Raw genomic sequence first — 25,819 nt, forward strand, 5'->3', positions numbered from 1 at the left:
CTCAGGAAACGGCATCGCACGCAATCGGAGCTGAGTCACAGCGGCAGCCGTTTGGATATTTGACCATAGCGGTCCACAAATGAATGGGCAGGTCGCCAGCTCGTCAATCTGCCGGCGTGTGGAACGACCGGGCACATGGGTTATGGGTTGCCGTCCCAGGCTGAGCTGAGCCGCAGGACGAAAACACCAACGCGCAACGAGAATATCGAGCCACGGCGTGCAGTAGATGGAATTTGTTGAGAGGCCAGGCCAAGCATTCAGGAGGGGGTCCTTGTGTTGGCCAACAGCGGTTGGTTGGACGGCCCGGCAAATCGGCACCGGAAAGGCTATCACCACTACATGACCAATGCAAGCCACTGTGGAGCAGCACTGGCGCGCAACAAAGTCGAAGAAAATGATTTGGACACGCGAGGTTGCTGCATTCCGGCATATTTGCTCGCGTAAACCACAAGCGTTATTGTCTTTGTTCCTGGAAATACGGAGCAACACATTACGAATGGTGAATGGCGAAAACGACGTCCATGCCGTCCCTGTCGCGTATTTTCGCGGACGTCTTCGCGTACGATGCTTGTGCTATCTCCGTTTTACGGAATGTGGGCAGTGCCGTTGTCTACCCCTGGCCGCCCAGAAAAAGGCGGTAAAGACACGACGAAAACGCTACGACGCACGAAAATAAGAATGGGAATGCGCAACACAAATCCAACAGCTCGCACAGCACCAAAAGACAACACAGAGAACCAATGACGGGCCGGGGCAGGGCATGGATCCTACCCGCCCAGTCAAGCGGCCGTGAGTCAAAGAAGAGTCAAAGACGAGCCCAAGAGTCGTCCAAGTCGGCCACCATGAGGCGGTTGCTCCTTGGCCGTTGTCGGTGCCGGCCATGAGAAAGAAGAGGTCTCCCGTGGTTGGTACTCCGAGGATGGGACTTGGACTCCGAGGTTGGTGCATGCTGGCAGCTGGCTAGCCAGACGGCCGCGTACACAGTACAAGCTCGACTCCAACTCCCGTACATGCACGGCACACGGCAGCCTTTACAAAAAAAAAAAATACACAGTATGTGTACCACGGACATGCAAAAGCTCCGATGTTGTATTTGCTTTTCGGCACGGCTGGCCAGCCCCATAACCAAGGAAACAAAGAAACCATGGCTCCATCTGTTGCGGCGCGTCACGACGACACGGCCTGACAGAACGCGCAACGTTGACGCGCATGGCCCTGCATGGCATACCGTACAACCGTCCTCGTTGAATTGTTGAATCGCTGCCATCTATCCCGACTTGTTCATGCTTTCGGAGACGGGACTTGGAGTACGATGTTTCCTTGCAACATGACTGGCCAACACCACCGGCCTGCTTTCCGTCCCTACGCTTTCTTCCCTGCTTCGTCTTCCTTACCTCACCTGCACCTTCCACCTCCCCTGGCCCCCTCAACCTTTAGTCTTGGCGGCAGTTGACGCCAGATGACTCGACTTGTCCCCCTAGTCGGTGCCGACCGTCGTTGCGTCTCATGCACCACACATTCGACGGCGTACACCGGGCACCGGCCCCGACGCATGCTTCTCCAGGCCAGCTTTGCCGCGGCGGGTGGGTACGACACAGACATATGCCGGCAGTTACCCACTGCGACAGCAGACAATCGCGTGGACAGCCTGCACTGCTTGGGGGGATGGGCACATTCGAAGATATTCACATCTCACATCTGACGGAATATCTGGAGTGCAATGTGTCCCTCAGAATGTTCACCAGAGAATGCGATCCAGGAACCGCCTGTGGAGTATGGAGTATTGCTCCGCACCAAGAATGCAATGTCGGGCGTTACCTGCACCGACTTCCCGCAGGGATTGGGCAGTATTGGCGATATTTTGCCCATTTCGGTTGGACTCGCATTGCCCCCGGTTTTTATTTAGTCTTGTATCCTACAAGTGCGCCAAAACGCCAACAGGCACGACGAAAATGCTTGGCTTCGCTCTTGATTGGTAATACAAAATGCAAAGCAAAGAAAACAAAAAATACGAAAACGATCGGCCCAGAACGGCGGACAAACAGTACCATACAAATATACAACAAAGTAAGGGGAAGGCTCACCATAGATATACCTCTGTCCAGTGTCGAACAACTGAATGGCTACTCCTTAAGACTACAGAGATACCGCTGAGGAATTGGACCATCTTGGGGACTTCGTCCCTCAGAGTCGGCTCATTGGAGCCTGTAAGGATGCTGCAGGAAATATATGACTTGACCACTGGAAATAGGCCTACAGGGAAAAGCACGTCCACAAGGGTGTCCGAGTAATGCGGAGCAGTGGGAGGGGGCCAATGGGAGGGCACCTGAGGGAATCCTTCCGACATACTATCGGAAGCATAAACCAGGCTGGTTTGCGCGACTGACTCTCTATTCGTAAATAAGAAAAAAATAAAATAAAATAAATAAAATAAAAATGCATGGGAAGCGACCAGCCTTGTTTCCTGTTTTGTTCTCCGTTTTGCTGCCCTCCTCCCCATCTGTGGAGCGAACGCCACTTCTGGAAGGAGAAAAAATGCATTACGTCGTATAACATACTGCAGGAGTAAAGACGTGGCACCGTTATCGGCGGACATCGACGCCTGTTACAGATGATTTGCCTTTTGCCAAGCGCAGGTGGTGTAAAGAAAAGCAGTTGCGCAGATGTCTCTAATGATGGTCTTTTAATATAAAATATGTATTTATTAATAAAACAAGACATCAGGCCACATTTCAGACATCACAGTGGCGACAGTAACGCATCGTTATACATGAGAATAGGATGTACCGATTAATACATGCAAGCATCAACAATAGCACAATAGCAAAACACCGTGTAGCCTGTTCATCCCGTATCCATCGCCACGTGAAAAAGTGAAAACAGCGCAATACTGAAACAGATTCAAAGACTCCAGCGTCATCGTCTGTATCCCCCAATGTTGCTGTCTTGAGTCGACGAGTAAAAAAAGAACAGAATAAACAAAGATGGCCCCAGCCAGACAAAAGAACAATAGAAAACCGTGAAATGAACATCCTACTCCGTCTGTCTTTCTCGTACAAAGTCTAAAAACCAAAAGAACCAAGACTCAGGGAACAGCTCTCTTCCCCATGCAGCATCGTCTGTACAAAGGCCTACTCCGAGTCCGAGCCCATGCCGAGCAGCGCCTTATCCACGTCGTTGAGCTCGTCTTCGTCGTCCTCACCGTCACCGGCCTCATTGGCCGCCTCGTCGCCGTCCTCGTCCTCGCGCTTCACCTTAGCCGCCCGACTGCTGCCGCGGGCCGGCGCGCCGGACGTCTTTTTCTTGATCGTCACGCGTGTCTTGTTGACCGGCGCGGCCGACACCGACGCCACGTCCTCTGTGTCGTCGGCACCGTCGGCACCGTCGGCACCATCGGCAGCCTCCACGTCGTTGTCGGCGTCACCCTCGCCCTCTGCGCCGCTGGCCAGGACCGTCGCATCCTCGCCACCGGCGTCGTCTGCGCCAATGCCCGCACTGCCGTTCCGGCCGCCGGCATCGCGCGTCGCCACGTCGCCGCCGCCGCTACTGGCCAGAAGCGCGGCTGCCTTGGCCGCGCGGCGCCGCCGCGCCGAAATGGCGGCCGGTGTGTTGCTAGGAACACGGCCCGAGACGCGGCCGCCGCGCGCACGGCTCAGGGCTGCCACGGCCGGAACCTGGCCCGTTGCGCCGGCCGTGCGCCGCTTCTTGGCTGCCGGAACGGGTGTCGTCTCGACAAACGACATGGACATGGACGCGTCGGGATCGCCGCCCGGCTGGTCCAGGTCTTGCTCCTCCTCCGTCTCGTTGGGGTCCCGGTACTCGTCCTCGACCGCCGGCACGTTGACACGCGGCCGCTTGATTGTCGGCACCACCATGTTCTTGGCCATGCCATCGGTTTCCCAGCGGTTGAGCCGACGGCAGGCGCGCCGCATCGCCGAGGCATACGCCGACACTTCCTCGCCAAAGTCCTCCGGCTCGGTCTTGATCTGCACCAGGCCGTGGAAGCCGCGCTCGCGGAATGCGGTGCCCGTCGCCATGCTCTGCGGCGCGCCCATTGTAAACGTAAACAGCTCCCGGTTGAACGCCAGGTTGGACTCGTCCTCGCTGTTCTCAAACGGGTCCTCGACCTCGTCCAGGCGCCGCAGCGCCCGCACAATCGCGCCCTCGGTCCGCCGCGTCTTGCGCGATCGGTGGTGTTTGCGGTGCATGCCGCGCGACAGCAGGTACTCAATCCGCTGCTTGCGGTTGTTCTCCACGGCAATCTGGTGCGCCGTCGGAGGGCGCGGCTTGCGGCTGGGCGCCACCGATGTGTTGGCGCGGACGTCGTCATCGTCGCCGTCGTCGTCGTCGTCGTCGCGGCGGTGCCGGCTGCTGCGGCCGTCAGGCTTCGCCGACTTGCGCTTGCGGCGCGTCTGCTGCATCTGCTGCTGCTGGTGAAGCTGCTGTATCAGCGGCGGCTGGCGCACAGGCGACGGGCCCCCGCCCCCATCCCCCAGCGAATATTTGTGTGGCCCGCCCCGACGCGCAGAACCTGCGGCGGCACCGCCGCCAAACGAGCGGATCAGCGAGCGTGGCGGCGGCGTGGACCGCATGCTCTCGACGTCGCTCTCATGCTTGGAAGGGCGAATGCGCGGCAGGATAGCCGGCGGTAGGGACCGCTCATTGTCCGTGCCAGCGAGCTCAGCGGCTGATTCCTTGACCGCCGCCGCGGCCGTAGCGGCCGCAGACGGGCGCGAGGGGCGCGAGCTGCGCTTTTGCGACGTGATGTCAATAAAGTGCTCGTCTTGCAGAATCAGGGAGCGCAGATGCTTCTTGCTTGTGCCAAAGGCGATCTCGACCATGGTGTCAATGTTCTCTTGCTTCTCCTGCTCTGGCGTCATCTCCTCCATGACGGGGACGCCCTGGTTGGCGACATCGACGCCATAGTCGACGCCCGGACCGAACGGGTTCTCTTCGCAGCCCTCCTCGGTGAAGTCGGACTCGAGGTAGAACCACACGACCCAGAGGAACGCACGCGCGCGCGACGCGCTCGTGAGGTTGGTCTTCATGATCAAATCGTGGAACTCGCGGCCCGGCGGGAAGTGCAGTTCGGCTACTTTAGAGGCATTGTTGCAGATCAGGAACAAGAGGTTGACCGGGTTGGTACGCGGGACGTCCATGTCCTTGAGGAGGTCCAGCGACCTCGGCTCGGCGCGGTCTTCTGTGCCGCCCTTGAGGATGGACTTGAGGCGCGGCGCGTCCTGCAATTGCTTGTAGTCCTGCGGCTTCTCGTGGATCTGGAGAGAGGGAATCGCATGGTAGGTGCGTAGTTGCGCGCGCATCTCGGGGAAAACTGAGCAGGTGTTAGAATGCGAAAAGGACATGCAACGTTCAGAGAGAGAGTGTGAGTGTGGAAAGAGAGAGGGACGACTCACAATTCAACGTGGTGTTCATGCGGCCGATGTTGACCAGCAGACACACCATGGCCATGTTTTTGGCCGCTTCGCGGTCCGTCAGCAGCTTGTCGTGCAAAATCTTGCTGGTCTTGCTGCTTCGGGCCATTGTGTCAATGTACAGGTCCGCGAAGCACTGCTTGGGCATCGTGTCTGGCTCGTAGCTGTTTGTAAAAACACAGTGCTCGTCGGCGAAGACGGCCCGCAGAAAGTCGTACTGGATGTCGACACGCCACAGCGGCTCGCCATCCTCCTTCTTGAGATGCCGGATCTTGCCAATGGCGCTGGGGTCCTTGAACACGCCGGGCCCCCCCGCGCCATTGGCACCACCGGCAGCCGACGAATCGCGACCGCCCCGGCCCCGACCGCGCCCACTGCCAGCACCACCGCGGCGTTCTGATACGTCGGGTGTGTCCATCATGCGGCTCGTGTTCCGTGACGTGTTCCGCGGGGTGCCATTCTCACGGTCGCTGGCGTCGTCTTCGGTCAGGTTCGCCGCGTTTGTGGCAAAGGACTTGTCGTTGGGGGCAGGCGACGTTTGGGGCTCAACTTCCGTCGTGCTCATGGCCGAGCTTGGAGAGGCCATTGTGAGCTGATGGCGCCTGCCGTGGAGATGCAGGGAGGCTGTGGGTTGATGGGGGATGCCACCCAAAATCGCCGCGGTGATGAAGTTGTGGCCAGGGACGATGGAAGATGGAGTTGTGTTGTCGAAAACAAAAGGATGATGGCGCTGGAGGGCGTTCCGCGTTTCGTAATAGATTTATTTATCGCGTTGGAGTGCTTGGAAAAGACGGAGAGAAGGAGCGACGCGGTGTTGAAAAAGGAGAGGAAAATGGACAAGGAAAGGGCGACTGGCTGCTAGAAATGGGTGTCGAAAAGGAAGGAAGGGGGCTGCAAATTAGCTCGCCAGGCAAGAGCTAGGTGAGCAGGTCATCACGATGCCGAGTGACGGGGCTGACGATCCAGGAAACGAGTGCCAGTGAAGGGGTCTGGGTAGAATGGTTGGGAGAGCGAAGCGAGTGACAGACCAAAGCCAAAAGTGCAAACGGGCAGCTCTGAATTGGTTGGTGATCTGTTGCCCTGTTTTTTTACTTCCTTTTTTCCCTTTTTTTTTCACCTGTGCTCGTGCCGAAAATGGGTGACGAGACAAGCGGCAGGAGCGACGAACCATCACCTGTAGATCGCCTCAGCGCACACTGTCCTCGTACGAGACACCGCGTAATTCTGGCGAGAACACGTCCCGAGTCCAGAGCGAATCCAAAAGACTCCACCTGTTGCGCTCCAGCTTAGCTGCACGTGATCTGCCTCGATAACAGAGTGCTTAGTGTGCATGTCAATATGCGATATGTAGTAATGCGGTTCTGACTGGTCGTTTAAAGTTGCCCAAACGGGAAACAGCGCCCCAGTCGACTTGACGTGTAAGAACTGGGGCGAGTGCGCACAAAGGAGGCAAAGCAGAGTAAGTGTATCAGTATCTAGCGGGCGAGAAGCGGGCGACTAAGCGGCTTGGCTTTGAGGGCCTGCAGAGCATTCTCATCGGATCCAATGCGACTCGTTTTACCTAATTTTGATAGCCCTGTCTGGCGGCGCTTCTCTTGACTTACTTCACCTTTTTACCTCATTCGGAATGGCAGAACATGCTGAGGGTCCGTCGATGGGAACTTGGGCATGCTAAGCTCCAGGACGGGCAGTTCCGGGCTTCCCAGCGGACGAGATGTGAGAGCGGCCGCAGTCTATCCATTGTACTTGTGAAGAGCGTTATCTTGTATCTATTGCTTGCCGCCACTACAGAGACGTCTGGGGGAAGAGCAACCCGAATAAAACGACGCCGTTGGGCCCTGTACAACCGTAACGTAACGTATAAGAGGAAAGAGATCGCCCGTGGCAGGAGCGCCCCGCCACACCTCGACAGCCTGACAACTTCCACCTTCAGAAAGAGCTCGTCCAAGTCTATCTGCATAAAAACTAACAACCACAATCGTTGCCATGTCTGCTGCCCCGATTCCGGTCATTGACCTCACCGGAGCCGACGAGGGCGGTGCTGCCCGCGACGCCGTGGCTCGCGCTCTTGTCGAGGCTGCCGTCGAGCACGGCTTTGTGTACATTCGCAACACGGGGCTGGACATTCCAGCGTCGGCCATCAACGGCGCTTTTGACATTGTGCGTTCTCCAGTCCCAGCCGTGCAGTCGCGCATTGGTTGCCCGGCCCATGGCCGTTCGTCATCGCTAACCACTCTCCTAGTCTCGCAAGCTGTTCCAGCTGCCGACCGAGGAGAAGGAGCCCTGCAAGATCCAGACCAACAACCGCGGCTGGACGGGCATGCACGTCGAGACGCTCGACCCCAAGACACAGCGGGTGCGTCCATCGTATAACTGGTGCCTCAGCACGTGTGTTTGTCTGCTAATTGCTACTGCTACTGCTCATACAGGTCGGCGACACGAAAGAGTAAGGGGAAACCGAATTTCGCAGTGCACATCCGCCCACTGCATGGCCGCAGCGTTTTTCATGCTAACATAGGTGTGTTTTCGCCTTCCCCCCCAAACACAGGGCCTTCAACTTTGGCGAGTTTGTCGACGGCAAGGCCCAGCAGCCGCTGCCCCCGTCGCTCGCTTCGGACGAGCCGCAGATTGACGCCTTTTTCGACCTCTGCTACCGCCTCTGTCTGAAGCTCAACGACCTGCTGGGCATCGGCCTCGAGGTCAACCCGCCCGATTTCTTCACCGCCGCTCACCGCAAGGCGGCCGGCCCGTCGGGTAACACGCTGCGGCTGCTGTACTACCCGGCGCGTCAGGACACCGACGAGGACACCGACGGCGTCCGTGCGGGCGCGCACTCCGACTACGGCTCCATGACGCTGCTCTTCCGGCTGGCCGGCCAGGCGGGTCTGGAAATCAACACGCGCGACGGCAGCTGGGTCCCCGTGCCCGTGCTGCCCTCGGGCACCGGCGTCGAGACCGACGCCGCGCCTCCCATCCTCGTCAACATTGGCGACCTGCTGTCCTACTGGACGGGCGGGCTGCTGCGGAGCACCGTACACCGTGTGATTTTCCCGCCGCCCGGTGTCGATGGCGCCAACGTGACGCCCGGCGAGAGCACCAAGGAGCCGCGGTACTCGATTGCCTTCTTCTGCCACCCCGCCGGCGCGAGCCCGCTGTCGGCCGTCCCCAGCAAGCGCGTGGCCGAGGCCGTGGCCGAGGCGAAGGGCAAGGGCAAAGCCATTGCGGCGCCCGACAGCACGATCATGACGGCGGACGAGCACCTGCAGATGCGCCTCCGCTCGACGTACCTGGATCTCTACGAAAAGTAGTACATGACCTTTGCATACGAGCCGCCGTTTTGCATATAACAGATCTTGTTTGATTCCTGCTTCCTTCACTGTGCCAGCCTATCTCGGGGTATTTATGATGAGCTGTACTTTCGTATATTGTGTGCAGCAGCACCAATCGATTGCTGGCAAAATGCGGGAAAATATAGAGCAAACGTAAAACAAGTACAAGATTAGAGAGTCCCAGTATCTCAAAGGTGGAAAAAAAAACACAAAAAGCCGGCCCACCCCAGATCCCAATTATATGTGAAACATAGCAGAAGACAGAAACCAAGCGCCATCGATACCATCGCCCACGTCGGCGGCCACTATGCGCATATCGTGGCTTAGCAAAACATAGGAAAGCATTGGCTTTTGAAGCAAATGCACACCCTTTCTTCCCCACCTCGACTCTCAAAAGTGTCTGTTCGGAGACATCAACGACCTTGGTGACGACGAGCACGGCCCGTCCCAATATCGATTCGACTCATCTCCTCCAAAAGAGCTATCTCCCCAGGGCCGCCATGCATGCCGCCACCTGTACTGTTGTCATTCCACGGCAGCGCTCTGGTTGCAGGTCCGGTGGGCATCAGAGCGCCGCTCATCACCGGGCATCGGTCGCCACTGTCATCATAACCGTAGCTGCTGTTGCCTCTGAAGCTCCCGGTATGGGATGCCCCATTGTACTGGCTGCTACCGACAGGGACCTTGGCCGGAATAGGCGGCGCCGGGCTTCCAAAGCTAGTGCGGCCTGGGCCGCTGCCATACGTCGACGGCGCATGGTTCTCGCTGGGATAGTCGAACGTGCTCGCGCGTCCTAGTGGCCGTGGTGGCGTGAAACTGTCTTGCTGCTGGCGGGGATAGGTGAGCGGTGCGAGCGGAGTAGACCCCTGGGGTGAGCCTGAAGACAACGTGCCGCTACTCACCGAAATCGCGGCGACACTTTGGCGATTGGCCTTCTTCTGGAGGCGGTTGCGTGCTGTCGGTGTGTATGTGGTTCCGGGATCGTCGGCTGAGCTGAATGTCACGCCTGAGCTGCCCATTGAGGACTGCGGCCGGCCGGCAATGCGTAGCTGTTTTCTCCCCGACGTCGGCGTCGAGTAGTCGGCCGGGGAAGCTGTGGCAGATGCAGGATTGCTCGGCTTCGGTTCGGGCTCCGGCGCCCATGATTCTACAGGAAGATGATCGGACGGGTCGATCTCGCGTCCGTCGTGTGCAATAATCTTGCCGCTGGCTTCATTGTAGTCCGGCCGGGCCAGATCCTTGGATGCTGCCAGGGCCGGGTTCAGGGAGTCGTACGAGTCAGGACCGAACGGAATGCCGGACAAACGACGCTCACCCTCGGGCGAGGCAGCAGGAGGTGCCGGGCTGACCGACTTGCGCTTGATGGTGTGTTGCGGTTTCGGCGATGCGCCCTGGGCGTTGGCAACAACAGCTGGCGACGGCACGCCTGAAGAATACGGGCCCGGGCTATGGTCGTATCGGGGCTGGGGCGGTTGCACAGGCTGTGGCGGTGTGCTGTACGACTGGGAGAATTGCGAGCGTTGCGGAGTACTGTACGTCTGGACCTGAGACCCTTTGTTGTAGTCGTAGTCGAGACTGGCCGGCGATGGGTCTTCGAGCATTTGGCGGCCACGGGGAGGTGTTGCTTGTGGAGGCGCATCCATGGCAGATGTGTAGCGCCGCTGTTGCGGAGGCGGCTGCGGAAGCTGTGGCTCACGGCGGTCTTCACTATGGATACGGGACCGAAGTTCGAGGGCAAGCGAAGAAGGTACACCAGGAACAAGAGACGCTGGGACAGCAGGAAGCATATATGCGTCCGGATTGTCCCTGTGATGTGTAGCATCTGGCTCGTTGTGATTGCTCTGGTACGGGTCGTCCTGGCCATCGTATGAATCATACGACGACAAGACCGGATGCGTGGGAAGCGGGCTTGGGCTTCTCCGACCGTAATCGTGTGGAGTCATGGGAGACGGCGATCTGTGTACGTACTGGCCTGCATCGCTCTGGCGATGCTGTGACTGTGCGGACGAAGAGTAAAGAGGCGCCGGAGACGCCGAAAAGCTGGCTCGATGCGAGCCCAAATTCAGAGGGGCAGGGCTCGGCGCATTCTCGAATCCTTGCGAGTCATAATCGTAGTTGGATTGCTCTTGGTGTGGTGGCTCCGGCTGTTGCTGCTGCGGGATTGAAGGAAAGACGGGCCGGCTGCCGCTCTTACGGAAAGAAGATGACTCGTGAGTGTTGTCAAACTCACTCCCGTATTGTCCGTCGTAAGAGGCACTATGAGAGAGGTTGCGTGGAGCCGGTGGCTGGTATGTCTGGTCGGGCAAGGAACCCGGCGACACGGGGCTCGCGTCCGCTGGCCGGTATGTGGGACGGCCTGGGTAGGCCGCCGTGGAGACGGAGTGCCGGTGGGCCTCGTTCCGCAGCACATCACGACGCATGGCGGGCATGCCATCTTTTTGTGTTGAGGAGTTGAAGCTGGTGCGGAACGAGCTGTCCGTACCCGGCGCTCCGCTGCTGTTGTTCCTACTGCGGTGAGCTGGCGGCGGCGGTGGGCGGTCGTCGGCCGGCTGAGCATAGTTTGGGTCTTGGAACGAAGGCGGCATGGCGGGTGGCATGGAGTGTGCAGGAGCGCCGTCGAAATGGTACTCGCCAGAATCTTGTTGCTGTTGGTCGTACGATGGGTGCTGTTGATGGTGGTGGGCATTGTCCGGGGTGAAGTCGCGACTTCCATACTGAGACCTGTCATGTGAGTGGCTGTGGGGGCTGTGGACGCTGTAGTGGGATTGCTGGCTTTGGTGCCCGTGGTGCTGCTGGTGTTGCACAGCAGGGGGCGTGCTTTCGTAACGAGTGTCGTCTCCCGCCATGTATGGATCCCGGTCATGGTAGTCTTGGTACTGGCCTGCTGGTGTAACCGGCGCTGGCGAGTTGGCACTGCTGTTGTAGCTGTAGTTGTTGGCAGAGGGCAGCGGAGACTGGTTCGGTGTGTAGCTCTGACGCGGTGGTGTCTGCATATGCTGGGGCAGTTGTTGCTGCTGAACAAAGCCGGGCGATGGCACTGCAGCTGGCGCAGCAGCAGGGGCCGCTTGCGGTGTTGGTGCCGGGGGACCAGGGGAAGGCGCCGACTGTGCTGCTGGCTGTGGCTGGACTGGCGGCTGGCCAGTGACTGGGTCAGACGGCAGCGGGCGCCGCTTGGGGCCAGTGGGCGCCCGCGGGCCCATTGTGTTTGGTCCGCCGGTATCCGCCGTCGGCCGTCCCCGGGCACTCCCCGTGTTGGACGCCGCTGTCGTCGTAGGTGCAGAGACGGCAGCTGGGGCAGCTTGCTTGGGTTTGGGTCTGCTGTCGTAGTAGGTGATCTCAATGCGGATTTCGCCAGCGTACTTGCCACGGCAATTGAGAGACTGCCACTTGTCGCTCTGGCCGCCGCCGGCGACGAGAATGTCCCGCAGATCGACCCAGTTCTCGCCAATCAGCTCGGTCTTCTTGTCGTCGCTGAAGACGGACAGTTTTAGCTGGTAGTAGTCTGGAGAGTCGTGGACGGTGAAGCGCAGTTCCTGGTCCCTGTGCAGCGTGTCAGCAAGAGCGGTATGGCCATAGGCAAATGGCAAATGGCAAATGGCAAATGGCAAATGGCACAGAATGGGGATGCTGGAAGCGGGAGCCAACGTACCATCTCGGGGTCTGACCGCCACGAATATCTGTGTTGGTCTTCTTGGCCTCCTTGCCGAGGCGGGCCGCGCAGTACGGATCCTGCTTGCCAATGGTCTTGCGGTTTGGCAAGTTCTTGGCACGGTCGACGACCAGCACGAGGGTGCCAATGACGGGGCCGTCGACGCTGAGGTCGGAGAAGATGCCGGCAGTGTGTGCCCCGTTGAGGGGATTGGACTTGGACTTGGAAGACATTGCGAGACGCGGAGAGGTGGAGGGCAGTCGGGTTTGTTTACTTGCTGGCGGGCGGACGCATATGGAGGCAGAAGCGGCTTCGCGAGGGCCGCAGGCCGGCGTGTCCGTTTGTCGTCAAGGTGCAGCAAGCCGCTCGTTCACGCGGTTGTTTGGATTAGGGAGCCGAAAACATGTGGTCGCAGTAGGTCGAGCTGGGTGTGATCTGAAGTGGTCTGGTTGAAGTCGTAAATGTCGAGTCAAAATAAACCATCGGAGAGAATGGCGTCAATCGCGTAAAATAAAATCGGACAGAGAAAGACGACAACAAGAAAGGAGAGAAAAAAAGAACGAATCCCGAGGGGAAAAAACCTCCAAGCAGTCCTCGGAGAGAAAAGAGAGGCTCGCCGACAAGGAACGGAATAAAGACGAAGATGAAATGGTTGGAAGGCTAGAAAGGAAAACCAAAATGGTCGAGACGCAAGCAAATGAGTCTTTGTTGACATCCTCCGGGGAGGCGCTGCCTGTCCATCCTGCCTTGGACGAGTTAGCGCGGGACCGTGGGTAGCTCTTGCCATCCATGCGCGCCAGCCTGCCTATCAGGTGCGATTTAATTTTTGTGGTTGGGCAAGAGGGAAGGTACCGCATGCGGCCAGATCTGCAGGGAAGGTACCTCACGACTAGGATTATCAGTGCCGTGCTCGTCTTCGAGAGGCTGGTGGGGCAGGCGCGCCCGAGAAAGGGGAGGGGGAAACCAGTGAGCTAGTGTCAACAATAAAAAGCAGAGGCTGGCAACAGCGAACCAGGGGTTCCCATAGAAGGAGCGACAGGGGATCAGCGCGAATCGACAGCAACCGTTATTTTTGACATATGCACTGTAAATTTTTTGTGCATTGTATGACGACGTACCACCGTACAAAATATACATACACCATAACTGGGATGTTTCGATACAACTGTTTACAGGGGTCTACGATGCAAAGAAGTCTTCAGATTGAATAATACCATACGTGAGCAGGATGCAAGGGTTCGTGAGCGGACATCCCACTCCTAGAGAAATTGCAGTATATTGCCTTCTCCGTAGAGAATTAATATGCTGCCAAACGGAGAACCGTTACCGGGCCATAGGCCGTCCCAGAGCCCCAAGCGCGAGACTGTAAGAGCCGATGTGCGGGCCGCGGCCATCCACGAATAACGGCTGGCCGCCTTGTTTCAAGTGTACCTTGGTTTGGAGAGAACCGGGAACCAGACAGTATGTGAGCCTTTTCTCGTCGTAAGGACAGCTCCAATTGAGTTCAATTGAGCAATGTTGCAGAGTCCATGCTGGTGCTCTCGATGCGACGGTTACTGCTGCTGCTGCTGTTGTTGTTAACAGTACGCGTTCCGTAGGGACAAAGCGCTCAGAGTGCGCCGATGGCGGTTCGATGTATGTTGTGCTTGCTCGATCCTGGTTGGTTGTTGACTGTGATCTCCAGTAGTACTTTCGATATTTTTACACTCTTTAGCGGCGTTGCTGGGGGCGTGGAGCTGCAGCAAAAAGGGACCACGCCCTACGAATACAGCCAGCGGGGTCTCACTGTGTCCAGGCAGCCGGATTCTTTCTCCTTTTATTTATAACTTTTTGCGTTCTCCCCCGGCAAAGTCGACTTTGGCGGGCACAAAGTGTCGTATTGGTGTGTGTCGTATTTTGTCGTCACCACGAGGCTTGGTAGACTAAAAGAGGAATCACGGAGACACGAAAATCTTTGCGTTCTTCGATCAAGCTTACTATTGTGTCATGGCATTGACTTTGGCTTCATCGCAAAGCCGGGCAATACCACATGTGCTACCTCAACGGGTCAGAGCAATAATGTCAGCAGCGTAAGCTAGTTCGTCAACAGCGACAGGGAGGAGAGGGACTGTCTGCAGGCCGGCGAGACTGTGTATCCGTCCGCATTCCGGCTCCGGCCTGGATCGGACCTTTGAAAGCTGCTATTTTTAACTTGGTCTTTGCTTTCGTAGACAGCGACCGCGTGGGGAAATCGTAGATGACGACTGTTGTTGGATTGGAATCCCTGCCGGGGAATTTTTGGCGAGTGCCTATTTCTATTCTAAAATATGAGCATGGGGCTTACCAATTGAGTTTGAGCTGTACGTAGTGGTGTGCGGTGTTGCCTTGAGCCGAGACATGCTTGTAAGTGGAAGCCAGGCACAGTGGCCAGTTGGGAAGATCAACGAAATAAAAGGACGAAGGCAAAGAAAAGGACGAAGGGGAAGAAAAGTCTGAAATCGAGAATCTAAAGAGGAGAAGACAAATGACTAAAGACTAAAGCGGTGTTTATCTGCTCAACGATCTAGCAGAATTCTGAATGGGCGGCCTCCCAGCCTTGAACTGTTCTGGGCGTCCATGACGATGGTGACGTTCAGAGGGCAGCGTGTCTTTTACACACCAATCAACCACCACGAGGCCGAGACGAAGACAAGAGCCTTGTTCGCTTACGGCCCCCATCCCGTGGTGTGTCCCACGGCTGTTGCTCGTTGCTCGTGCTCAAGCTCCCACTGTTCGTTCCATGTTTCTGCAGCAGATCTTTGTTCGCTCCACATTGAAAATGTCTTCGCTCATTGGCCTGCTCAACGGCATACCCCGTCCCACGGACGAGGGCCGGCACTCGTGGGCCGATTGAGGGTGGCCATGGCAGCTGAATAAAATAAAAAGGAGGAGAAAGTAGTTGCAAGCGATGCAAATGCTCCGAATGATCGAACGATCGCCCCGAGCGGTGGCTCCGTGGTTCGTGCCCTATTTTCGTTTGCGCAGGTACGGAGCGGCAGATCCAGCTGAAAGGCTGCGAGTGGGGAGCCAATCAGGACGCAGCCATACCACAGCGGTCGAGAAAGCCTCGCTCTCAGCCTCGGGAGGGTCCCGGCACTATGCAGCAAATGGGGCAGCGTCTCGATGCAGGTACAAGGAAAGGAGAAAGGGGAAAGGGGTCACGAAGCAAAATAATTCGGAAGGAACAAATGTGCATGCGCCATGTAGATTTGTCAAGATGAGTCGTTTTGGTCCAGACATGGAAAGTGCAAAGAGAGGAAGGATTCCAGTCGGCAATCGCCTGTCTGGTTGGTCCCACCTTCCCAAATCCCCGTTGTAAACAAGGCTAGCGCGCCGCCCAATCCAGCCTTGTTCCGGTTTTCCCGCAGGTTGGGGCTGGCCCCTAAATCGAGGCAAACATCTTCAACCACATTGAAACGCAACTCCCACCACACACCCCTTTTGGACACGCTCCCAACGCAAACGCATCCGCCCACAGCCTCTCTCCCTACAGCTACGTCAATCCCAATCATGGGTCTAGACACGGCTGCACCCCCCGAGGACGCGCCCCATCCAGCGGCCATCAACTACGTGCTTGGCTTCCTGCTCGTCGGCATTGCTTGGGGCTTCACGACGCCTTTTATTCGCAGAGCGGCGCGCGACCACAAGCCGCCGCCACACCCGCTGCTGGAGCGTGCCGACATCCAGGCCAGCACGGTGAAGCGGCGCGTGTACGGGGCCGTGTTTGCGGTGGTCGACCTGCTGCGCAACCCGCGCTACGCGGTGCCGCTGCTGCTCAACCTGACAGGCAGCGTGTGGTTTTTCCTGCTGATCGGCCAAGCGGGTAAGATACGTTTTGACCGTTCTGTGTTCTGTTTTGGGTTGTTTTGCCCCCCGTTCCTCGTCCTGTATTACTTTGCTTTCCCGCTTCACCCTTTGCCGTTAGCCTCGTCTTGTCACGGCACGGCGTATTCCGGAGGTCACGGTCCACCTGTTTCCTTTCCTTTTTCGACATTGCTATCCAACTTGTTAGCGTCTTGTGTAACCTTTCGTCATGGCGTATGCACGTCCCCTTTTCTTCGTCGTCCTAGTCAAGGGTCAGATGCTTGTGGACGTGTTGTCTTCTGCTTTCGTCATTGTTGATTGGTGTCTGGTGGTCTGCTCCCCTTTTGTCCTCCTTTGCAAGCGTCAGCTGCATGCGACGTGCAGGCGCCATATTGGGTTGGGCGAACACGCTATGCAGTCTATATTCGTCCAGCCCTGTCCATCCCCACACACCATCCACACCTCTACTAACCTGCTCTTACCTTGTGATGCGTACCTGATACCTGATCTGCACTCGTTTTGCAACATGTTGCCTTTCTTTTCTTTTTCTTGATCGTTCCCTTTGCCTTTTCCTTACGTCCCTCTTTTTTATGGAGAACTAACACGTGTCCAATCCTCGCCAATGGCGCGCTGTGTCCGCCTTGGCCCTCTTTTTTTGTCCGCTCCCCAACCAGAACTAAGCTTGACCGTCCCTATCGTCAACACCTTGGCCTTTCTGTTCACCGTCATTGGCGAGTGGTGGGTTGAGAGCAAAGTGATCAGCCGTGGTACGTCCCCGATCGAGCGGTCTTTTCCGTCGTCCCCTGTCTCGTGCATTCAGCCATTGTTCCACTAACACGTTTGTCCCCTCGCCAATCAAGACACGTGCATCGGCATGGCTCTGTCGCTGTGTGGTATCGCCTTGTGTGTTCATAGCAAGACGACGTGAAAATATCGCAAATGTGTCTGTTCGAAAGGAGGCCGCCAGTCCTGTATACAAGACCCAACATATCGTCCCGTCATCGGTGTTGATGCGTTATACTGCGACTATATTCGTGAGATCCTTGTTATTTTGTTGCCCGTGCCGTGCTGTCCCATTTGTTCTGTAGTTTCGTTTGCATGTTGGGAGGCGTTCTCGGTGTTTTTGGTAGTCTCTATTGGTGATGTTCCTTTTTTTATATTTGTCCCGTATGATTGTGTATTCCGTTTCCGTGGTCGACCTCCGAACCAAGTATCTGCTCCAGGCAGATGAAGATGTATGTAGGATGTGGACCGATGTATGCCAAGTGGTGTATCCCTTTCCACCCAATAAGATCGAAGCAAAGTATAAAAAAAATATGAGACAAAATATAGGAGCAGCAAAACGCGTAAAAGCACTGTACAAAAAATGGTATCTCTCAAAACAGATCAACAAGCTCTCTTTTCAAAAGCAAGAAGCCGTGAAAAGAAGAGAGGAAAGAAGTAGGCATAAGGAAGAAGGAAGACGAGCAGAATAAAAGAAGAAAAGGTCGTGTCCTGTATATTTGTTTTGTCCGGTTCGCTTTTGTAGGAAATAGTCGTGTCAAACGGTCGTAGACAGCAAGCCAGTGCCTGTCGTGATATTAAGTGGTTTTGATTGCTTTGATCGGTGGTTGGTGTCACCGTCGTCCGTGTCGTCGTCAATGCCGTTGCTTTCACCGCCGAGAGCGGACCCAGCGCTGGACGGCTCGCAGGCTCGGGTCCTCGCTGACCCATCGGCCCATCTGGATGTCGGAGTTTTGAAGCTCGGCGTAGGCCACCTCGTCGGTGATTTGCGCCAGTTCCTAGTCTGTCAGCAGACGATCGGGTCTGTACACCAGCGAGCGAAGCGAGAACAGCCAAAATAAAGAACACCTACAAGCCATAGTTGCTCGTCACAGGCCCGCAGCTGGTCCTGGTGCTCGGCGGACGGCTTTTGGCCCTGCAGGATGGTGTTGCGCCACTCGACCCAGCGCTGGGCAGCGGCTTGGCGCAGATAGATCTTTTGGCCCTGGTGGCGGCGGGCGAGGGCGTCGAGGTGGACTTGCTGGAGCTCGGCTTTCGACTGCTCTTCGTGGCCGCCCTTGGTGGTCGGGACGTGCGTGTCGGCGCCCGTGTTCAAAATGTGCTGGCCGTCGACGGCGCACTGGCGGAGGGCGCGCCAGCCCTCGGTGTAGTAGTCCTCCTGGCTGGGCGGGTCGACGGGCGCAGCGGCAATAAAGAACTGGAGGTTGGTGAAGTCGGCCAAGAGCTCGGCGACGCGGGCGCGGCGGTACTCGTTGACTGGAGCGATTGCACAAAAAATAACAGTATTAGGGCTGTATCTCGGGGAGGGAGAGATACTGCGACGAAGAAGGAAAGGGGGGGGACTCACGACCGTCCATTGTGAAGGGACGATGTGTAGGTGTACACGTGTCGTGTGATGTCGAGGATCGCGACGGAATACGTGAGGCCGTTGGTGCCTGTATGATGCTGCTGATGTCGAGAGAGGAGATGGGGAACGGATAGAAGTGGTGCGGGTGGCAAGCGAAAGGGGGCTGTTATTCTTTTATCTTGGATGAGGCCAGTTCTTCGCTTCTTCGCCCAAGGTGTAGCCAGATGCAAAGATCCCGGAGAAGATGTTTGTTGAGAGATTGATATCAAATAGGTGAGGCAGCCGTTGAAGTGGAGGAGGCAAATGGAGACAGGTGGGGGCGCCACGACGGATGTCGAGCGTGTTGTAAGAAGGGGGCGTATGGAAAGGGGTGTGGTACAAAAAAGAAAGGAAGAAAGGGGTGCAGACAAAGCCGACCAGCGACTCGTTATTTTAGGAGGATTGTGCACTTCAGGGTACGACAGACTTGGTAGATGGTATGCCAGAGGGACGTGGGCAAGGCAGACGCAATCTGGAGACGGAAGGGCGGGAAATAAAGCAAATCAAAAAATGGCGAGGGCCCAAGAATCAAAATTTGCAGCTGTTGGATTATGGTGATGAAGGGCTCTGGTTGGTCGAGACATGTGATGACAGCCCTGCCCATCTGTATTTATGCAGATGTTTTGGTCTGATTTCTGGTGTGATTTTAGGTCTGGTTCTTGGTCGGTTCTTTTCACAGTTGTTTCTGTGTTCCTGCTTCGGGGTGCGTGAAAAAAAGGCGTCCGAGTGAGCGTGGCTCTCCCCGTCTAGCGCAAAGTCGTCTTCCGAAACAGGATTCCTAGAAAGACTGAAAACACCAGACAAAAAACAGAAGACAGAAGAACGCGCGTGTAAGGCTGGATGGCTCAACCAGCTGCTCTTGTTTTGGTATTTCTTTTTCTTCTTTTTATTGCCTTGGTGCCCTTGTTGAGGAACGCGGCGAGCGGGCACTAGGAAAGAGAGTGGAAAAACGAGCAAGGAGCTTGCAATGGACCGTGATAGGACGAGGGTGAAAGGAGAAGGTAGGGATATGCGTGCGTGATGGACGACGTACATGCCCCTATTCCTGTTTTGATGAAGCTCAGGCGGGAGACGGAGGAAGCCACCGGTGCGGGAAGGTATCTTGGCAGCCAAACAAGGGCTTCGGACGAAGGTGTGGATAGATACAAGAAGTAAAGTAGAGGAAATAAGGAAGACAAAGAAAAAGGGAAGATGAAGATATAATAAGAATAACAAAAAGGAACCGAGCAGGGGTAAAAAAGTCGAGAAGGGGTGTGGGGTGGAGAGGGAGGCGTGTTAATGTCAGAGCTGGGGAGCTCCTCAGAGCTCACCGTAATAGGTTGGCTTTGGAGCTTGAGACGACTTTGTAGGTGGAGAGATACGTGAAAAAGAAAGAAAATAAGAATCAAATAAATGACAGGTAAACAAGAAAATAAAAAATCAACAGAGTATGAGAAGCAACAGGAGGAAAGTCACCCAGAAACCAAAGTCAACCACAAAGAGAATTCTACACGATGTATGTCCGTCCAACACGCCAAATGAAAGCTCTTCTGGCAGGAAAGCCGCCATATACAATCCTGAATCTAGCTCCCCGACCCCAAGCCGTTCCCTGGAAAACACGTAGCAAAGGCTCTGGTTTAACCCCAGTGGCTAAGTCGGCCCATTGTCACCAATCCAATAAACGTTAGAGGAGAAGAAGCGTTCGCACGAGACCGACCTGGCAATCAATCGGATTTCGAGAGGTCGGTTGACAGTGGTCTGTGAGGCGTGTAAATACACACCACGTTCATGTACACACCCCTCCATTTTCTATATGTTCTCTTCTAGATTTCCTCTTCTAGGTTCGTTCCTCTTCCCCGTCTCCACGTTGTACGGCCACGTTAAGCACCGGCATATCCTACCACGGCATGGGCATGCCCTTCCTCGTTTACCTCGTCCCTAACATGACTTTTGTCCCAAGCAGGATATTCTCTCAAACAAGAACCCGAACTTTTAAAGTTGCGGCGGTGGCAAAACTAAAAAATAAAAGAAATCAAAGCATACCTGTATATATGGATGAATAGATGGGAAGAGGTCGGACGTGTCTGAGACATGGCGACCTTGTAGCTGCAATAATGAAGCCAATGAAATTGGAGGACTGGGGGGAAATAAGCAGATGCTATTGTGTAAAGGCATGAAGGGATAAGAGGCGGGAGGGGCAGGGGGCCAGGAATAAAAATGGAAACAGAATGGAGGAGGAAAGAAGACAAAGGATGTAGACGGATATACGAGTTCGGTTCAAGAGGGTCTTCCTCTTTTTGGAAGGGGATGCTTTGCGCCCTTAGCCCTTGGCTGGTCGATATAAGCTATGCAATGACGGGCAGAAGCCCAAGGGGATAAAACGGGTTGCTTGCATCCAATACCACGGGGATGTGAGAGGACGATATTGTATTTTTGGATATTTTTTCTCTGTCTTTTAATCCTGTTGTTTTGTGTGAGTCTCTTCTGCACCCCTCCTAATGCCATACCTCAACTATATCCTGCATATCAGGTCAATTGTTTGTTTTACTTGGGATTAGTTGTCTTTGCAAGACAAAATAAATCTCCTGGGGAATGAAGAAGGAGCAGGAGCTGCCACTTGCACCCACTAAATGTTGACGACGAACCTTGGTTTAGACTATAGAAAGAGCCGAGAAATAAAGGAAACTGTGAGGGAAAATAGATAAAATATATCAAAAAAAAAATCAAAAAATCAAACGAAGTTAGTAAAAACCCGTGAAACGCAAAGAGAACATTGAAGCTTGCAAGTCGCAAGAACAAAACCCACAGTCAGCGTTACTGACAAAATGACAAACCAATTAAAATCAAATTTTATAATTGATAAACTCGACATTGTCTTCTTGTGCCAGATCACACTTTACCGTTGTGGGTTCTCTTCGGATGAGAGAAGCAAAATCAAAACAGAGAGTTCACGAGTACAGAAACTTGTAACCTACAAGTCCGTGCTTCAAAAAGCCCGGCCGTGTTGGCTTGACCAATGGCGCACCAGAGGAGGGCTCTAATGATAGAGCAGATGGTGATCGGGCCTACTAGCAAAGAGCTGAAGAGGGGCCGCGCATTTCCACTCAAAACGCTAAAACGCCAACGAAAACCGCATCCTCACCTTTCGGTGGAGGTCCCTGATATGCACTCGAAGACTCGATATGCAAGGCCCTTCACTATGACGACAATCGCCGATGCCCCTGATGTCAGGCCCATTGCAGTGTATTTTCTTTAAAAAAGTAAAAAAAAAAAAAAAAAAATAGACGATGCGGCTAATGAAAATATCTCTATTCTTGCCTGGCCCTGTTTGGCTCCCTCCGAGCGTATTTGGATGACGATCATATTTCTTGGCAGCGGTAGTACGAGGAACAATAACAAAGATGCAACAAGAAGACATGATGCGGAAGCACTGCAGACAAAATAGTGCAACTACGAAAATCGTCGCGAAACAATACCAGAAACGCACGTCAAATGCGTCCAAACCCACCGACAATGCCTACCGGAGAAATAAGTGCAGGCTCTCTCCAGCCCGAGTTGACAACCAGACAGCGCTGAACTCGCCCAAAGCGGCAAGAGCAAATGGGCGCAGTACGTTGCACCGGGCCGTCCTAGCCTATCACGGGTGATCCCAGCTCGACGGACGAGAAAGAGCCAGTGGAGGGCCATGCAAGGTTGTGGGGCCCCCTTGTTTCCCCTTTTTTTTTTGGTTCTCGTTCTTTGAGCTGCAGTTCGTCCCTGCCGGAGTGTTGGTGGCGGTCGGTCGTACCTGCTACCATCCTTCCAAAGCTTTCAGTGTGTCCCGAAATGGTTCTTTCCTGCCTCATGCCTTTGCTCGTGCCTTCCTCAGCTTGAAGGCGTTCCTGCGCTTGCATGGTAGGTTGGTCTGCCTCGTGCGATTCCGAAATAGGACATATCTGATAATGCGTCACGTTGGATTGGGCCCGTGATGCACGGCGTCCGTTTCGTTTCGTCCCCCACATTATTATGACGTATTTTCTACGTATTTTTGCCGTCTCATGAACTCTTCCAATTCTCCTAATCCGTGTTTTGCATACATTTGTGTGTATGGTGCAGAGTAGAAAAGTATGGGGAAACAAGCCGAATGCTTCACAATTTCGGCGAGGAAGGGGCGACTGACAAAACAGACACCCTCCCCGCTACCGCTTCAGTTGTTCTTCACCCCCCCTCCCCTAACTCCTGCCTGGTTTTCGCCTCCCCGTTGCCAACACGCTGTTAGTACACTGCAGTACACTGTATGCAGTCGTCTCAGTGGTCGCCCTACAGGGCGAATGAATCACGTTTTCGCACCGAGTTATGCTTTTTAATGTTAATCCCTACAAAAGGAAACAAGGGACGAGCACAAACCACAATTACACAACGTTCTGTTTCAAACGGCCAACTCAACAGATTCGGGGGCGAAGCCCTGGGGAGGCAACTTAAGGCTGTTGGAGGAACACAATGCCATTTATGGAGAGAATACAACATAGTCCAACCAAGGGGGGGAGCCAAGTTACGGCACACTAAATCTTTTCGTGGTTGTGGGAAGTTGAACAGTTCCTATCCTTTCTACGTTAATTAATTTATTGTTATCTTTTATTTATTTTATTTTATTTTATTTTTTTAAAAAAAGAGAAAACTATAGACAAAGAAAACAGTAACTGGGAAATTATTATGTGCTTATGTTTAAGTTTTTGTTAGTATAATTTCGGGCTACAATATTTTGCTCACATGCAAATCAACATGCTGCTTTCTGGTAAACATCGTCAGCAAACAACAAATGATAACGAAACATATACATCCACAATTGAGCATGACGTCTCGAAGCAGGACGGATTAGGAAACAGAGGACATGCATGCCCGGACCTTACATTCCTTTAACCCCCCGTATATCCATTTTTGTGGACTCGCTGGTTCCGCGTGAAACAGTCTTTCAGCTCGTCCCGACAGACAGAGCCGGCTGAACGGTGGACGGGATGGATGGGATGGATGGGTCTGATGGGGCCCTGCACGTAAGAACCTCGTTTTTCCTTCTCTCTGCTTTCCTTTTCTTCCTTGGCTTCTTCGATGTGGGCTTCTCCTGGTGCCCATCCCACGCCCTCCCTCCCGGGTGCCAGCCTCTCCGTGGCCTAGCGCCACATGCACAACCCACCCCTGGATGGCCTCCACAGCAACGACGAGGGACCATGTTGACCTCTGGTTGGATGGTCCTGCTTCTTCTGCTGCAGCAAATGATCTCAGGCTACTGCACGGAAGCATAACAAGCGAAGGACGAAAGCGAGCCGAAAGTACAAAGTAGAGTTGCTTTTTCTGAGTTGGCTTCTTCTTTTTTTATCGTTTTATTTTATTTTACTTTTTTTTTGTTGGACCTACAACATACAGCATGGCTAGTTCTTGGTCCAACGAGCCGCTTGGCAGCAGTGAGCGATGATTTTTATGGATGGAGAGGACCACGGCGGGAGGTGATGCGACCGGAGAAGGGGCTCGACATGCATACAACCTTAAACGAGCAAATGCCAGGATAATGCCACATAAAAGACTAGTCAACTACAAAAGGATGGATGCAGGATCGGATCCAGGCCCTTTCGACGATCGCGGCATGTCCGATGGAATGGTTGGCCGGGATGAAGCCGACCAATCATTTATATTTTCGGAATCGAACCTTCATTTTCGTTTGCCGTTCCTGTCCTGCCAAGCTTTGCCAAATGTCGAGTCGTTTGTGAAAGGCAGGATGCGGGCATTGGCCGACTTGTTCGTGCCGAGCGGTTTTGCTGGTCGCTTAGAAATCTGTGTTGTACATTTGCGATGCTAATGGTTTTGTTATTTGCGCATTTCCATGCCTTCATGTCGGATCGCCGGTCCCACACACGGACGCACACACCATACACTCTGGCGTGCGCACGCCAACCGACGTCGACTCGCTCGTCTTTATTGCCGCCGCTGCCGCCACACACTTCGGAAACAAGGCGCTCGCGCTTAGTCCTTCTCTGCAATCGCCTGTAACCGCTCGTCAATCTCCTCCTCCGTCAGCGTCCGGAAGCCCGGGTACGTGCCCTCGGCGCCGTTGGCATGCGGGCCGCCCACGATGCCAATCTCAATCTCCGTCTTCTTAAAGTCCATGCTCAGGACCGTGCTCAGCGTCGTGATGGCCAGCTCCACGACGTCCTCCCATGTGCCCTCGGCGTGGTCCTTGTTCTTGAGCTTCTTCTCCAGGTGGTTCAGCGCCTCCTGCTGCTTGGGCCCTGCCGCCGTGCCCTTGTAGCCCGTGTAGTAGCCTGCCGGGTCGCACTTGAACAGCTGCGGCCCCACCTCCGCGTCGAGCGAGATCAGCGTCGCCGCCACCCCGTACGGCCGCATGTACGCACGCTGCGTGTACACCTGGCTGATGTTGGCCAGGCGCTTGGCTAGCACGTCGCAGGGCATCTCGTAGCCATACTTGTACCGGTACTCGGCCGCCTCGCCCTGCGCACGCTGCGCAAACGCGCGGGCGTCGGCTATGGAGCCCGTCATGACGCAGCCGACGGACGGCGAGATCTGGAAGATGTGGGACACGGACGCCGGGTCGATGAGCTTGTCCGGGACCTTCTTCTGCGACAGAATTACTGCGCAGTCCTTGCCGCGCACGCCCACCGCCATGATGTTGGCGGCCGTGATGGCCTTGAATGCATATTCTAGAGACACAGACGGGTCAGTATGGTGGGTGGCTCGCCATCGACGGCAGGACGGAATGAGATCGCTGTCGTACCGACTTGGTAGAGTCGCCCCTGCTCGGAGAAGATGGTAATGTGCCGATCGAAGCCCGCGCTGCCTGTGGTCCGGTTAGCTAGCTGCACCTGCGTTCGTGTGCCCTCCAATGAAGCACGTCACGGGACAAGCGCAATGCGAGATCGAGACTGAGGGTCCAGCCATACCAGACATGGTGACACGCGGATTGAGGCGACCTCAAGAGCTTCTTCTCTTTTTCGTACGGGGATTTCGTGGAGACGAGGACGGTGGCCGCACAGAAACGGCAAAGCGAATTCGAATGGGAGGTGCTCGTCAGATAGATAGATTGATGGACAAAAACAGGAAAGGTGCAAAGAAAAATCGTGTGCTTGCTGCTCTGGCGATGCAATGGTGGCGGCGGATGTGTAGATGACGATGGAGGTGGCTAGGCTGCTGAGATGCTGAGCTGGATAGGGAGAGCTTCGTTTTCCCGCTT

At 55.1% G+C, this 25,819-nt stretch overlaps 8 protein-coding genes across 8 annotated transcripts; 2 read left to right on the plus strand and 6 right to left on the minus strand.

Annotated features, from left to right (window-relative positions):
- Positions 1–3,131: 3,131 nt before the first annotated feature.
- Positions 3,132–5,321, minus strand: SPSK_04047 (Ino eighty subunit 1; the record flags this gene model as incomplete). Its single annotated transcript, XM_016730860.1, has 1 exon — positions 3,132–5,321. The coding sequence occupies one exon, from the start codon at positions 5,319–5,321 to the stop codon at positions 3,132–3,134; it is 2,190 nt and encodes a 729-aa protein (XP_016585526.1).
- A 49-nt stretch (positions 5,322–5,370) lies between these two features.
- Positions 5,371–6,018, minus strand: SPSK_04563 (uncharacterized protein; the record flags this gene model as incomplete). Its single annotated transcript, XM_016731366.1, has 1 exon — positions 5,371–6,018. One exon carries the CDS (start codon positions 6,016–6,018, stop codon positions 5,371–5,373), a length of 648 nt encoding a protein of 215 aa, XP_016585527.1.
- A 1,400-nt stretch (positions 6,019–7,418) lies between these two features.
- SPSK_04313 (oxidoreductase, 2OG-Fe(II) oxygenase family) lies at positions 7,419–8,740 on the plus strand (the record flags this gene model as incomplete). The annotated part of the gene is made up of 4 exons (XM_016731121.1): positions 7,419–7,592; positions 7,675–7,788; positions 7,862–7,878; positions 7,951–8,740. The coding sequence occupies 4 exons, from the start codon at positions 7,419–7,421 to the stop codon at positions 8,738–8,740; spliced, it is 1,095 nt and encodes a 364-aa protein (XP_016585528.1).
- A 434-nt stretch (positions 8,741–9,174) lies between these two features.
- Positions 9,175–12,643, minus strand: SPSK_03913 (uncharacterized protein; the record flags this gene model as incomplete). Its single annotated transcript, XM_016730728.1, has 2 exons — positions 9,175–12,294; positions 12,407–12,643. 2 exons carry the CDS (start codon positions 12,641–12,643, stop codon positions 9,175–9,177), a joined length of 3,357 nt encoding a protein of 1,118 aa, XP_016585529.1.
- Positions 12,644–14,492: 1,849 nt separating this feature from the next.
- SPSK_04716 (uncharacterized protein) lies at positions 14,493–14,788 on the minus strand (the record flags this gene model as incomplete). The annotated part of the gene is made up of 2 exons (XM_016731513.1): positions 14,493–14,698; positions 14,734–14,788. 2 exons carry the CDS (start codon positions 14,786–14,788, stop codon positions 14,493–14,495), a joined length of 261 nt encoding a protein of 86 aa, XP_016585530.1.
- Positions 14,789–15,938: 1,150 nt separating this feature from the next.
- SPSK_04351 (uncharacterized protein) lies at positions 15,939–17,160 on the plus strand (the record flags this gene model as incomplete). The annotated part of the gene is made up of 3 exons (XM_016731159.1): positions 15,939–16,251; positions 16,907–16,999; positions 17,093–17,160. The coding sequence occupies 3 exons, from the start codon at positions 15,939–15,941 to the stop codon at positions 17,158–17,160; spliced, it is 474 nt and encodes a 157-aa protein (XP_016585531.1).
- Positions 17,161–17,772: 612 nt separating this feature from the next.
- SPSK_04509 (uncharacterized protein) lies at positions 17,773–18,592 on the minus strand (the record flags this gene model as incomplete). The annotated part of the gene is made up of 3 exons (XM_016731313.1): positions 17,773–18,018; positions 18,088–18,491; positions 18,583–18,592. 3 exons carry the CDS (start codon positions 18,590–18,592, stop codon positions 17,773–17,775), a joined length of 660 nt encoding a protein of 219 aa, XP_016585532.1.
- Positions 18,593–24,594: 6,002 nt separating this feature from the next.
- Positions 24,595–25,536, minus strand: SPSK_04474 (20S proteasome subunit alpha 1; the record flags this gene model as incomplete). The annotated part of the gene is made up of 3 exons (XM_016731280.1): positions 24,595–25,289; positions 25,364–25,426; positions 25,530–25,536. The coding sequence occupies 3 exons, from the start codon at positions 25,534–25,536 to the stop codon at positions 24,595–24,597; spliced, it is 765 nt and encodes a 254-aa protein (XP_016585533.1).
- Positions 25,537–25,819: the final 283 nt, after the last annotated feature.

Source organism: Sporothrix schenckii (assembly GCF_000961545.1).
Source record: "Sporothrix schenckii 1099-18 chromosome Unknown Cont47, whole genome shotgun sequence".
NCBI classification, from domain to species: Eukaryota; Fungi; Ascomycota; class Sordariomycetes; order Ophiostomatales; family Ophiostomataceae; genus Sporothrix; species Sporothrix schenckii.